At 35.1% G+C, this 15,110-nt stretch overlaps 1 protein-coding gene across 8 annotated transcripts in view; it reads right to left on the reverse strand.

The window, feature by feature from the left end:
• Positions 1 to 15,110, reverse strand: part of Msp300 (Muscle-specific protein 300 kDa) — a 106,170-nt gene that overhangs the window by 19,682 nt on the left and 71,378 nt on the right. For all 8 annotated transcript variants that reach the window (XR_014426093.1, XM_083046631.1, XM_083046628.1 and 5 more), the window contains 7 exons: positions 14,417 to 14,527; positions 14,001 to 14,306; positions 13,690 to 13,824; positions 5,525 to 11,337; positions 4,632 to 5,328; positions 4,240 to 4,539; positions 2,529 to 3,497 (listed from right to left, as the gene is read on the reverse strand). Coding sequence is in view for 7 of the 8 variants with exons in the window: in XM_083046631.1 (XP_082902757.1) it covers positions 2,529 to 3,497; positions 4,240 to 4,539; positions 4,632 to 5,328; positions 5,525 to 11,337; positions 13,690 to 13,824; positions 14,001 to 14,306; positions 14,417 to 14,527 (8,331 nt within the window). In the remaining variant the exon portion in view is untranslated. The remainder of the gene's footprint in view (positions 1 to 2,528; positions 3,498 to 4,239; positions 4,540 to 4,631; positions 5,329 to 5,524; positions 11,338 to 13,689; positions 13,825 to 14,000; positions 14,307 to 14,416; positions 14,528 to 15,110) is intronic.

The raw sequence follows: 15,110 nt of genomic DNA on the forward strand, positions 1-15,110 counted from the left end.
ATTTTAACAAACATGTATTTTCAGTATTTTCACGTGGTCTCGCGAGAAATCATAAAAATAATTATGTATTTAATGCAATCGTCTTTTATTTCGATCGAGCGCGGCAGTATATAAAAGAAAGATTCACAAGATTATATGTATGCACATACATATATATTCTTTGCTTTACGTACATTTATATTTTGTTACATTCAACCTGTTGCTTGCACGTCTGTAATATATGCTGATTTAATACATATTATGCATCGATAGATAAAGGTGCATAGGTTTGCCTCATATGTTTTGCCTTGATGCATAAACAATGCAACGGTTTGACATACAAAAAAGGACGATGATCTCATATAACTATTAATCATTACGATATAAAAAATTATTCTTACAAATATATCTCCGACATAGTGCACATTTTTTTGAGTTATTTAATAAATGATATTTTAATTAAGATATTTTGAATTCTAATTTATAATGAGATTAATAATAAATTTGTCAAATTAATTAAAGCTTTGACACAATATTTTGCCATTAATTTTTACCATTAAAAATTTTAATTTTATAGAATTTTATATATAATAAGAAAATTGGAAATAAATGTTTACGAAATTACATATTTTCTTGTTACGCGGAGAATCGACTGTGAAATATCGATCATGAACGCGACATATCGAAAAATCGACAAAGATCACCGAAGAAGATTTAATTTTTTCACGAATATATCAGTAAAAACGTGATTGCTCTCTCTTTCTTTCTTTCTGCAAAGAGCCGGCGAAAAGACCCATTTATGCGATCACGAAATAATCATATGTGTGTCATAAGAACAAAATGATAATTGATAAAGAAGAGAACTCTATCCGTTGCGAAATAAATAATTCTTCTTGTATGAAAATTTTCACAGAGTAATTATCTATCCTGCATTTTCATTAATGCATAATGTATTGTAATGCACGCATAAAAAATAGCAGCATATATGTCAGCCTTACACGAATGTATATATATATATATATATATATATATATATATATTTTACAATATACATTGTACATACATCCGGTTTTCTTTTATCACAGGTAAAGGTGTGCGTAAAAATGCGTTTATTCCGCGGCAATGGAGCGTTAAAAAAATCATTGATCGGTCTATCAAGCATGCGAAATACGGTATTTAAAGTTACGGTATTTGATGTACGCTACAATATTTTTTATCGTATAAAAGTATAGTCAGTTTTAATTATCATATTTTACATTCACGTGTTTTTATTATAGATATTATTGAAAACACATTAAAGACATTATGAAAACACATTAAAGATATTATTGAAAACACATTAAAGACATTATGAATCATCACTAAAAACTTTTAAGTTCTTGTAATTCCAATAATTTTGACGTCATATTTTAACTTTCTCCGGAAATTGCTCCGGAAATCCTCTGTTTCAATTTATTTTAATTATTTTAATTATATTTTATATTATTCTTCCTGCAGTCTGTGACTTATCTGGAACGTAAACGCGGAACGGAAACGTGTTTTGCATCTATTCGGGAAAATGCTCGTTATCTGCAACATTTAGTGCGACATTACCTTGAAGTTATTTATTGTGCTTCGTCTTCGTGATGTCAAAGTTTTAACAATAGAGAATTGCGAGATCTTTCACTTGAGCGACAAATTGCAAATGATGCACGTTTATCTTGTCGCCGCGACCGAATGATAGTGCAGGTCAAAATACAACAACACAACAACACGCTTCGAAATATATATTTATACGACGAGAGTTTGAAGATATTCTCGGCAGCGACGTAAACGTGACCATAGGTCTAGCGGTACTGATAGGCACCGCGGCGGCGTGCGATAACGCGGCTCTCTGAGCGAGCGAGAGCGAAAATGTGTTACGCCTGCGCGTAATGCGTGTATACGATTTTAATTATCCAATAAGCCTCGAGAAAAGTTACTCGAAAGTTTTGAAATTGGAATCTATTTCGTGTTGTTTAAGTCGATGCTTTCGATTTTAATATTATCCACATTCGCAGCGAATACAAAATATAATATTGACTATTGAATTATTAATATTTTATATAATAATTATAAGACACTGATGATTTTATTGATTGATTTCTCAATGAATTTAATCTATTTTTATATACATACATACATATATAAAATTTTTTTCTTCTTTTTATATATATATATATATATATATATATATATATATAAGAAGACATTATTGAATCTTCTTCTTCTTTATATATATATATTTCTTTTTTTCTTCTTTTTTCTTCTTTCTCTTTTTTTCTTCTTCTTTTCTTCTTTTTCTTTTTCCTCTTTTTTTCTTTATATATACATGCATATATATATATATATATATATAAAAAAGACGAAAAAGAAGAAGAAAAAAAGAAGAAGAAAAGAAAAAGAAAAGAAGAAGAAAAAGAAGAAGAAGAAAAAGAAGAAAAAAGAAGAAAAAGAAGAAGAAGATTTCTCAATAATAAACAAGTCGCATCGCTTTATTTTTGCATATAATTTAGGAAAAAATGACTTACCTCGAGTCGCTCGGTAGCCTTTAGCAGTCTGTCATAATCGACAGAGCCTTGGACGGTTAATAGCTCCATCATGTAATCGGCTTCTTGGACAGATTGCTGCACTGCTTCCAACTGCCTTTCGAATCGTCGCCATAACTCGAGTCTGTTCGTCAATAATGAAAGCAGACGCGTGCACCTCGATTCGAGTTCGGTGTGTACATCCTGTATATTGGATAAGTCTCTCTCTATGCCTACTGGCGATACTGTTACTCTCAAGCCAGTTGGCAAATTATGCAACATTTGTCTTAACGCCATTAGATCTTGCCAGAGAATCGCTAACTCATCTGCGACTGATTGACAATGATTCACAGCCGCGGCCACCAAGTCGCTTTCCTGTTTTTCGCTGTTCTCGCATTGATCCAGTATCGCCGACAATCTTTTGTAGGCCTTCCTGAAGCGACCCAATCCGCGTTGGAGAAGTTGAATCTTTTCTCTGAGTAGTTGCGCCGAATCCAGCTCTTCGCCTATTTGTCCCTCTATACAACCAGCCGATGATAACAAAACTCCGATTCTTTCGCTTTCCGCTGCTGTGAAAGACTGCGGTAAGAGACCCAATCGACTTATCTCGTCTTGAATGAAAGAGATTCTGTCGAATAGCACAGTGAGTCTCTCGATGTACAAATCGAGTTCTTCTTTCGTCTTCAATACTCTATAAAAGTTATTGATAGTTATTCGTAATTCGTTCAACTCCTTTTCAAATAGCTTCAGTTTCTCGTTCGATGAAATCTTCTCCGAGGAAATACTGCGAGTAATGTCCATTTGAATCTCGTTGATCTTATTGCTAATCTCGTTCCAACGATCTTGCAATTCGTAGTGATATTGTCGTTGTAATATTTCGTCTGATAAGGGTATAATTCGTAAAGCTTGCTCGAAACAATTGTCTGCTTCATTACGCATGTTGTTGTGAACCTCATATTGTGCCTTCAGTTCCTACAAGTGTAATAAAATGTCGATGTAGAATTTTTCGAATATATCTTTAACTTGATGACTGAATTTGACTTTTAACACAAAAGTATATAGTCTCCTTAAAAAAAAATTTGGCTTTTATATCTTTTCTACATTTTGATCTAGAATAAAACTGTTAACATTAGATTATCTCTCTTTTAAAACTATCCAATTTTATTTGAGAAGCATTTCTTGATATCACTAATAGTTTTAAACATATTCATGTGCATCATTTAAAATAGGATATCCTATATGTATATGTACACGCACCGGCATTAATGGTGTCCGGCGTTAGATGTGTGCGAATACGTGTATGACAGCCGAAAGTCATAACACGTATGTCGCGTTACGTATGTGTGCGTATGACTTTCGGCTGTCATACACGTATTCGCACACATTTAACGCCGGACACCATTAATGCCGGTGCGTGTACACATATAGATACTGTTTTGTATTTAAAATCACACAGATAAAAATGTGATAAAAAATTGTTTGAAAAAAAAAATGACGACAATAATGATTACGTAAGATTTTCGTTTTCCAATTTTAATCGTGCTAAAAATACGACTCTCGAAGACGAAGACATACGCCTCTAATGGCACGAAGCCAAATGCGTTGGAAAAACCCTAATGCATGTGCGAGAACAGCTCATCAATGAATATTTTCGCTTACGATTATTGATATTATATATTTAATACATTTACAAGGCTGCAAAGAAAGTGCTTACCCAGAACTGACGTATGAAACTTCCTGACAGAGGACGTAACATGGCGAGCTCCTTCTCAGCCATCGTCATCCACTGTTCCACACGGCTCATTAATGTCTCTTGGTTATTCCAACTCTCTTTGAAGGCCAGTAATCTTCTTAGGGAGGATTCAATGTTGTCTTGCAGCTTTACAATTACGTCTAAGATTTCACCATAATGATTTTCGGGATCCTGGATGTTAATGAGATCACGAAGACTACATGCCACGTCGAATAATTGAATTAATCGTGCACGATGAGTTGCTACGTCTGATGATAGAGACTAAAACGTAACAAATTATAGGATAATTAAATACACTGCTATTAGTGAAATTAGTATAAATGAATAGTAAGTGTAAATAGTAAATTACTAACCTGATATAAAGAGATGTATTGATCGTAGTCGGTTGAAGTCACTGTTTGAAGATCAGGGACACGTTGATGTGCAACTTGGAGCCATCCTCTCTCCTCTTTCACACTTTGCTCCAGTAGCATCCATCGTGACGCAGCTAATGCCATTTGTTGAGCTCTCGAAGCTGCTTGATCGAGCAATGTTGTCGCTTTATCATGAAGCTCTTCGTGCAGACCGGAGTGTTTGGCTCTGGTTTCAGGGTCAAGATTGCCTTCTAGCGATTCGAGAATTGCGCGACAGTGATTCAAGTTGACGAAGAACTTTCTGTGTTTCTGCATCTCCTCTTGAAGGTATTCCAGGTTCGTCACAGATATCGGACTGGCTAGTAGATTTTCAGCGATATCGGTAATTTGCGCGAATTCCTGAAGCGTTTGCTCATATTCTTCAGCTAAAACGAGCAATTGGAGAAGACGCTCTCGTTCGACGTATGCACCATGCTCGATGATCTTCGTCATTTCGTGTGCGGCGTAAGTTTCGTCGGGTATAACTTTGCCTGGATAATCGCGCAATAGTTCGTAAGTAATATTGAGAAGTTTACTCGTTTTCGACATATGACAGCGATTTATGTTCTCCAATTTATCGAGTTCCTGTAATTTCCAGCGTGTGGAATATTCGCTTTCAATTATGTAATCCAGTTGTTTACGTTGTTCGTCGACTAGTCTGTAAGTAAAATTGAATATTTTAATATAGAAAAATTACATTAAACAATATTAAAATTATTTTAATTTTTCCTCTTCTATCATTTCGAATTTTGTTTCTGAATTTAGTTTAAAGAAATATGTGAGAAAATATGTTACATTTGAATAAAAATATAAAATAGTGCTGTTTATCAATATTTTTGCATGAGATATCTTACCTATACATATTGTTCACGCCATTCAGAAATTCGTCCCATCTTGCAAGTTGCTTGCTAGCATGTTTCTCTCCATCAGTTGTAATATGCTCGACAATCTTCATCTGGTGCTCAAGAGCGTTCATACATTTTTGTAATTTTTCCCGTTCTTGTTCCGGATAGCTCGACTCCAATTGCTTCCAAATGTCATTGAGCTCGCAAATATTTTCCTTGACATGATTCATCTCGTCTTTCAATTCGATGAACATTTTAGCATCATCGTGAGAAGGCCCAGTCGGACATTCTTTGTTCAGAAAGATTCGGTACTCGATAGTTTCCAGCCAAGTTGAGATTGTTTCGACGATGGTGACAAAAGATTCTTCGATGATTATCACGTCGTTCTCTTGAATAGCATTTCTTAGCTGCGCTAATTCTTTGCAAACATCCGACGAACGTTCTTCCACGAGTTTCTCCGTGGTGACTTCTTCGAGATGTGCAATGTGCAAAATGTTACCTAGGTAACTCGACTCGTTGGTATTCTGTAAAGTTTTCACTCGATCAGTTATTATCTTAGCAGCTTGCATTGCTTGTGGTATTCTCTGATATTGCGATTTGATATCATATTCTAAAGATTTTTCTAAAAGAAAAGTTGCAGACAATGTCGTAGGCTCTGTTTGAAACGATATAGTGAATTCTTGACTGAGAATAGGTTGCTCGATTTCTGTGATTGATAGTGGCTCTTCAGTGGTATCCATTGGTTCAGGAGACGATTGTGTAGATATAATTGCGGACAATTTTTCCTGGTCCAATGGTATTTGCACTGTTGATGTAAGCATTGTTTCCGAGGTAGTTGAAATATCTGGTATGTCCTGAATACCTTCTTCTTCAGTATGTTGAGTCGTGCTTTCTATTATAGTTTTCGATGCAATATCCTCCGATTTCATTCGATTTAATTCGATCTGAGGCATTATTTGAGAAGAATATGCTACATCGTCCAAAACGTCATTATTTTCCAAAGATGTTTGCTTGCTGATATCTTTCTTGGCAACGTCACAGTAAGACAATTTCAAGATAGTATCTGGGGCTTGCATTGGCTGCTCAGATATGGATTCAAACTCTGACTTGTCCTTGTCAGATAGATTGAGCTTCATGGTTTTGTGCTTTCTCTTCCTTCTTTGTCGTTTTATCGCCTTGCTATTGTGATCTTCAATATCCGCTTCGTTGTTGAGATCTTCGGTAATTGTTGTATCCTGTGAACTGTCAGACGTTTCTTTGCTACTAAGTGTAGCACTATCGAGCGTGTCACTGGCAGATAATTCTATGGTCGTGTGAACGTGAATTTCAAATGATGTATCCGGAGTAGTGTCCCTTTCCGATATCGTAGCTTCTTCTGTTTTCGTGCTAATATCTAATGATTTTAAATTATCTTTTACAATAGGTATTTCAGAAAATTGATTTATTTCCTTTTCGACAGATGTTTTCCTCTGCTCGACAATTTCTGGAATCGTTGTAGAAATCTTATCACTCGCAATTTCTATTTCTCTTACCTCTTCTATTTTTCGTTCTACTTGTACATCAGGTGCTGCTGGAGTTTCTATTATTTCTGTAAATATTATTCCTTCTTTTTCCGTCTCCTCTTTTAAGTTGACTGCTTTCTCTAAAACGGGCGCTTCGTGCGCATCTTCTTTTTCAGCTATTTTAAAATCTTCCGTAGATATCTCAACGGTATGAGTGGGAATTGATGTTGTTTGTTGAGATATCGATGTCATCTCGGCTGGTTGACTCTCTTTCTCCAATGATGTTTGTGCGCTGATTTCACACATGTCAGGAATATTTTGTACACTCTTTTCGATTTGTGGTATCAGATCTTCTGTTTGCACCGAATTATCGAAGGTTTGAGTTTCCTCTGGTAAACTAGTCTGTGATTCTTCCTGCTTCATTTCTTCGATGATGGTTTGAATAGATTCTTCGCATACCTGTATAGGTTCTGGACTGACAACAGTTGGACTCGTCTGCATTATAGTATCTTTGAATGATTTTATTTCGGTTTCCTGCAGCTCTCGAGGACTTTCTTCAGGCGTTGTTTGTGTTTCAATTGTTTCAGTAGGCGCTTCAAGCATTGCGATTGTTTGAGTATCTGTATGCAAAACATCTGGTTGTTCCGGACTAGCTGAGACATTTGTTTGTACATCTTTTTCTAAAGACTCTGGCGCTTTTGGAGATAATGTTTGAATACCACTTTCTTGTAGAATGACTTTCTCTGCCATTGGTGGTGGAGTAGTTTGTTGCTCGACTTCCATTGCGGTATTTATTATTGTTTGAGTTTCATTTGTTATCATTGAAGCTACTTCAACAGGCAAAGTCTGCATTTCTGTGGAAAAAACATCAATTTCGGTTGTTTGTACTTGAGAATCTTCTGTTTCGATAAAAGGGGCATCCTCAATTGGACTAGTTTGAATAGCAAACTCTTCCGTTGGCGTGGTTACGGGTGTCATAGTTTGTATACCCAAATCTTCGACTTTTGGAGTTTCTTCCACGATATTCTGCGCGATAAGATCAAGTGTGGGTTCTAAAATTGTTTGAGTTTCATTATGAATTTCTTCAATTTTATCTGTTTGACTCTCTTCTTCTAAAGTTAATGGTAGTGGTTCAGGAGACGTTTGCATAAACATCGAGGAGCTCTCCTTTTCTACTTTTGGAGTAAGTGAAGTCGAAACATCGCATGTTTCTATAGTTGTTTGAGTGTTTGCGTCATCTAATTCAACTTTGCATTCAATAATACTTTCTTCTTGTAATGTATCTTCGACTTTAATTTCTTTTGCCTGATCCTCTTGCTTCACTATGTTTTCTAAACTATCTCTTTCCATTGCTTTATTATCCTCTTTTATTGCATTATTTTCTTTTATGTTATCTTCTTTTTCAAATTTAGGACTCTCTAAGGAAAATCTATCATCTGTAAATGTTGCATCATCACTACTAGTTTTAGGCACTTGAGTTAGATCTTCATCTTGAATTAATCGAATCTTTTGCTTTTTCTTCTTTTTTCTCTTTCTTCTTATTCCATGGTCATCTTTGGGTGTAATCGACAATATATCATTATCATCTGGTTGATATCCATTTTCTTCGGCCACAATAACCTCATCTAAGCTTAAAGGCGATTCAGTAACAGATTTGATCATTTCCGCAACATCCGGTTGCGGCTGTTCACTAACGTGTTTAGACGAATCAGATGATGGGACATTAATCTCCACAGATTCAGCAATCGATGTAGCGATAGAAGTACTGGATTCTGCTTCTATAGGTTTTTCTGAGGATTCTGGCTCATCTTTGTAATATTGCTGTTTTCTATTTTCATCACTTGTGTCTGATTTACTTTGCTCTGAGGATTCAATGTAAACATCAACCAATTTGTCTGCCGTAACTACCTGTTGTAAGGTCTCCGTTGCTTTTTCAGCTGTAAGAAAAACGTTGGTTTGCACGATCTTATCATATATTACTTCTGTTGTCTTTTTATCTGTCGGAAGACTAATGTCTACATTCTCTTTAACTATGCTATACGGGGCAATCTCGGACTGTTCTGCCTGAGTTTTGATGGAGACCAATGGTTCCACTTCCTCATCTTCTTTACTCACAGACAGAGATATCTCAATCTTATGGAATCCCGGCTTGTATTCTGGCTTGAGTGCTTCATCTCTTAGATTATCTTCTTCCTCTTCTGACATTTCTTGTTCTTTAAGTGGTGCCTTGACATCTTCCAATCTTTCTGTGTATTTGTTGGATTTAACAATATCTAATTCACTCGTTAGAATGATCGATCCATTTTGTGGCTCTGATTGTTGAAGCGATGTTAGGGTTATATTTTCTTCTTTACTCTTGGGTGATTCGTCTTTCTTTAACGTTCCTTCCTTTTCGTCTTTCTCTTCTAACACAATGACATTCAATATATCGACATTTGTATCAGTTTCTACAGTGCTGCTAACATCGTGGTGCATTTCTACTTCTACCGTGCCGTTTTCTAGCTCGATATTTGGTGTTTCGAATTTTATTGGTGCATCGTCAGACTTACAAGTAGTCTTGGGGATCACCGATTCGTCATCAGTTACGGTCGGTTCTAATGGCGATTTTAAAGATTCCGGTTGTACTGTCTGTGTAACAGGGATTTCTTCGACAGGAGTCTGCAAAACGGCAGATCGTTCAGCATCGATCAGTGCTTGATTATCGATAACGAGTGTATTTATGTTATTTACCTCAGTCGAGAAATGTTCGCATTCTTTCATCACTTGTGTTTCAATTTCTTTTGGCACTATATCTTCATCACGTTGTACAATAGAAACGCTTTCATCATCTGGAACATTAATTAAATTTTCTGATACATGTTCTCCCAGAGAAGAGAGCATCACAATTTGTTCGGAATCTGCTAACTTTGTCTTAAAATCTGTCATCGAAGGTTCTTTTAACGACATATTTTTATCCACAATATTCAATGTATCAATTTCCATGATGTCATCATTTTTTTCCGTGATTGGCTTCTCTGTGATTTTTTCTTTTGTTTTATCTTGACTCGTCATATCTTTAGCAAATGGTCCAAAAAATGGTCCTTGCATCGAACTATTGGGAGTACGTTCTATTGGTATCTCTGATCTTGTTGCTTTTTGCTGTTGTATTTCGATTGCTTCTCCCACCGGGACTATAATTTTTTGATCCTCGTTTTTAACCACATTGATACTGATGTGCGGTATATCCTGCTCGTTTATCTCTATCTCTTCAGGTTCTTCAATCACTTCTTCGGTGGTGGTTTCCTTGCCATCTATAATGGTAACTTTTCGAATAATTTTGTGCGTCTTTTTGATGACTCGTTTAGTGACTTGTTGCACCATGGCATGTACGCTCGAAGTCCTCGTTTGATATTCACCACCCTCCGTCAGTATTTCTTCTTCGATTGGTCGGCAACTGATATCTCCTATCTGGCCCTGTGTTACCATGTGCATGTACCGAGGCTCGGATTCATACTCCTCCACATTGATACTTTCGGCGGAAGCGCCTGTGGTAACTTTGCCGCCGTAAATCTGTCTCGTCATAGTTTCTATGGTACCATCTGGTCTTGTTTTAGTCACGGTGATTTGCTGATCTCTCATCGCAGCCTCCGAGAAAGTTTGCACCACCAGCGGCGCGTCTCCGAGTGCCGTCGACAACGTGGACATATGCTGCTGTGTAGTTTGTTTATTGACAGTGGTAGTACGTCGTAACTTTTTTACGATGATCCTTTTGGTGCCGTCGGCGTCGACAACTACCTCAGTAGTAATATCATCCGGTTCGACTAGGATCGTTTCGAAAGATTGTGGCGCAACATGGAAAATGTTCAGTTCGCTTGTTGCGCTGTCGGTTTCCTTCGCATCCTGATATTTCATGTTGACGACGATGTCCTCATTGGGTGAAACGCTAGATTGCTCCTGACGCACTAACTCTTGGCTGAAATTAGGTGGCAAGTACTTGGTCGCTATCTCGATTACATCATGATCGCCTTTCGTGGTTTTTAGGATCTTTATAGCCTCTTGAGTTTGAGCACCCTCGCTCGGTAATAAAACTTGCGTCGTTTGCGTCGTAAGAGACTGACACGTAGTTGACGATGGAATTTCCGTTGTAGATGTTTGTTTTGTGAATTGGGCTTTCTTCTCCACAACGTCGTCGATTAAGCTTTGACCCGTTTGTAAGGAAACATCAGCCAAAGATGGCGGACCGCCTTCCACGGAAGAATTAATTGAAGGTGCTTCGTCCAGAGTAGCATTATCTTTCTCTGTCGATTCATCATCAGTTTGAGCTTGTTCATCACAGATTTCCTACGAGGATAACAATTATATTGAAAAAAATATGATGCTACATTTTTACAGCAGTGAAGGCAATAGATATGTATGAATCACGAAATCTAAGCTAAATATGCAAGTAAAGAACACTGATTTACAGCATTATATTTCGAATAATTAATTGTGTGTGCGTGCGCACAAATATATTTATACATTCTATATTTCGAATTTGAAAAAAGGCGTTATTTTTTTGTTATTGATTATTTATTTTATCGATGAAAAATAAAAGAAACATTAGTTTTGTATATGTATATGCAATGTAAGATTTTGTTAAACAAATCAGAATAGAAACTTAAACTAGATAACATTTATTGGAGTAAATTGTAAATTCTATTTATTTAACTGGAGTTATATACAATTCAACAAAATAATCTTTTTTATAGCGATTTATCTTCTTGCTAATACATGTTTTTTTTGTTTATTTAATAAATCGTTTTTAAAGAAACAATTCGCAATATGTAATAGTTTGCAACAATTAAACTATTTATAATTTTTGAACTGTAGTGAGGTGGAGACTAAAAATTCCTATTATTTTTTTCATATTTTTACTATATACTTTTTTTACTATCTTCAAATCTTTACATATAATTTGTTTAAAGTTTTCATTTAAGATTCGCTAATATATATATATATATATATATATATATATATATATATATGTAAATAATCTTTATATGTATATACATATATATTTTATATCTTTATATACATATATGTTTATTAGTAATAAATAGTATGAATATAAATATATATATGTACAATATATATAGGGCGTTCCAGAATGATGGGGATTAAATTTGTGTGCAGATAGAGCAGACCAAACTGAGTCAAAAAGTTCTCTACCATTTTGCAATTTTCGCAATAGTTAAAAAGTTATTAATTATTAAAAATTGCCGTATTATAATCCGGCCTACTATCAAATGCAAGCGCGCGACAAAATGCGGCCGCCCAGCGATCGAGATTGCTAAGCTTGTAATTCGTAATAAACATTGCCGCTTGTAATATACAACTCGCGCGTCTAGCAACCTCGATCACTGGGCGGCCGCATTTTGTCACGCGCTTGCATTTGACAGTAGGCCGGACTATAATACAGCTATTTTTAATAATTAATAATTTGTTAACTATTGCGAAAATTGCAAAATGGTAGAGGACTTTTCGACTTAGTTTGGTTCGTTCTATCTGCACACGAATTTAGTCCCCATTATTCTGGGACACCCTGGTATAGTCAAAGATTTGGAATAGGAATTATTTAATTATTTTTAATTAAATTTACGATTAATTTGATCGATTTTGTTGCATTATTTTGTACAGAATTGTATAATATTTCTGAAATAAATCACACACGCGCACTTGTCGAATCTTAATGGTCAACATATTGTATATACACTTTACGTAGAAATTATTTTTATGATAATATTATCATTAATTAATTATTCACATCGCTGAGTATGACACTATAATGATTAACAATGGAAAGTAAAAAGGAAGAGGGATATTAATGAGAATTCTTTAATTGACATGACATATTACAGCAATGTATTAACATTCCATTTACTAATTACATGCAATGCCTATTCTACATCCATCACCTTAAAATTAACAGAAAAATACATAACAATCATGATACAAATAATGTACAAATAATGTACAATAAATAAATAATATGAAATAATGTACGATGCGTGATATCTATAATGAAATGTGCGTGATGAGAAGCGCATGTGTTTGTTTGCAGCGACATAATGATAAAAGAAAAAAAAAGATATATATATATATATATATATCCAGAATAATGTTTTCTATAGAATATAAAATTACTTTTGTGTCCGTAAGCCGTGCAAAAGAAATTACTTTATTAAGCCCGATGACTAGAATGCCTGTATCATATGTCGAACATTGTTTATTACCTCTTATTACAAAGAATTTAGCGCTCACCGTTCATAATTATTAAATATTACGCATTTTCGTATAATTATCAAAATCGAAAGTGAATATTTCAGACTCTTATTCAAGTAAGAGGCAGCAATTTTTGATGCAGATTTATGATGTTCACACATCCGAAAATTCTTCTTATTTTATTACGTACAGTTATTAATTAATGGCTTATTATAATTTTATCTGTCATTTATAGTTCTTAATAAAAGTAAAATAATCTTAATTTGCAAGTTTTTAATATTTTTTTTCTATATAGCGCGAATAATCTTCGGCTAACTTTCGCGAAACCGGAATTAATTATTCTGAATCCTTTGTAATATTATTTTAAGCGATCGAGGCACCAAAAAGAGTGATGTTTGCGAAAGCCCCCAAACTTTGGAAAACGTTGAATACCTGCTGCTTTTGTGAGAGTTGACTAATCGCATTCACGAGGGCTTTTTTCAGCGCTATCGCCAGCGCGCTCACTTCCGGTAATGACTCGTATTCAGAGACACGATTCGCGCGATTCTCCAATTCTTCCTGTAAAATCTGCATATTGCGACAAGCGAATCATCAGTATTTATTATTTCACGTGTGCAGTTATTATAAATTATATATATTGATGTTTTAGGTCTAATAATCACCGAATTTAATCGTTAAATTTATGCGTTTGATTACATTTATTATAATTAATTTATGCCAATGAATAACGTGATCCAACAGACCTTGTTGGTGTTAAACGAATGTTGCTCGTCTATTTTCGATACGACGTTTCTTAGCCAAGTCTCTGTTTCTTCGAGGAATAATTTGTAGGTCTGAATCTCTTGGCCGCGTCTTTCTCGCCTTTCTCGCGCCTGTTCGACAGCCACCCGTCCTTGTTCCGCTTCATTAAGAAGCGAAGTTACACGCGTGTGAATTTCCGTCAAAGCTACTGAAAGCCTTTGAGACTCAATATCGGCAGGAATCTCGCTTAATCTCCTTTGAAGTTGTGTAATCTGCTCGTCGTAGGTGCGAAGCTCCGTCAACATAGTCTAAAGTAGATATAAAGAGGATTTTATGACAATATTAAATTGATAATAACAAGTCTTTTATTTTTCTCTTCGTTTAATTTACCCTAAATCAGTCATTTTTATATTCTTACCATGAGAGATGACAGCATGGATTCTATGTTGTCCATAGGTAAGTAGCCCATTGTTTCTTCAAAACTCATAAGTTTTGTTTGCAAAGAAACGAGACCTTCCTCAACAGTATCCTAAAACATAAATGCTTGTTAGTTAATTTCACATCGTCGATTGTAAGATTTGTTACTGTCTTAATTATGCTATGAACACGATGGAGTCCAATAAATTTTTTCACGTTGCGCATTAATTTCATTAGCATCAAAAAACTTTAAAAACCTGTAAAAGAAGGTGTTGCATGGGGTAAGATTACAAAATGGCACAATATAAAACATATTTAATAATAAGACAATGTCGATGAGAACTTCTTCAACGTCTATTATAAAAATCTGCATAAACACTCTTGTTGTTACATATGGAAAAGTTTTCATGCAAGATGTCAATGAATATTTTGCTAAGCAATCCGAATGCAAAGACCTATCACGTAAAGTCGCCAGCAATCAAAAGTCAAAAGAATTAAAAACTGCATATCAATTTTTATTCCCTACTAGTTGCTAATGAAATACTTTATTACATAAATTACTGTTTTCAATTATATATTATATCTTGAACCTTTGGTATTACAAGCTATGCATAATGATGGAAAGGTTGGTATGTTGGATTATGTGTAATGTGAAGAGACATTCTACAGCAGATATGTAATATCTATACATATAA

Source organism: Prenolepis imparis, unplaced genomic scaffold (assembly GCF_030444845.1).
Source record: "Prenolepis imparis isolate NDT839.2.m4 unplaced genomic scaffold, iyPreImpa1.0 SCAF_9, whole genome shotgun sequence".
Taxonomy (NCBI): domain Eukaryota; kingdom Metazoa; phylum Arthropoda; class Insecta; order Hymenoptera; family Formicidae; genus Prenolepis; species Prenolepis imparis.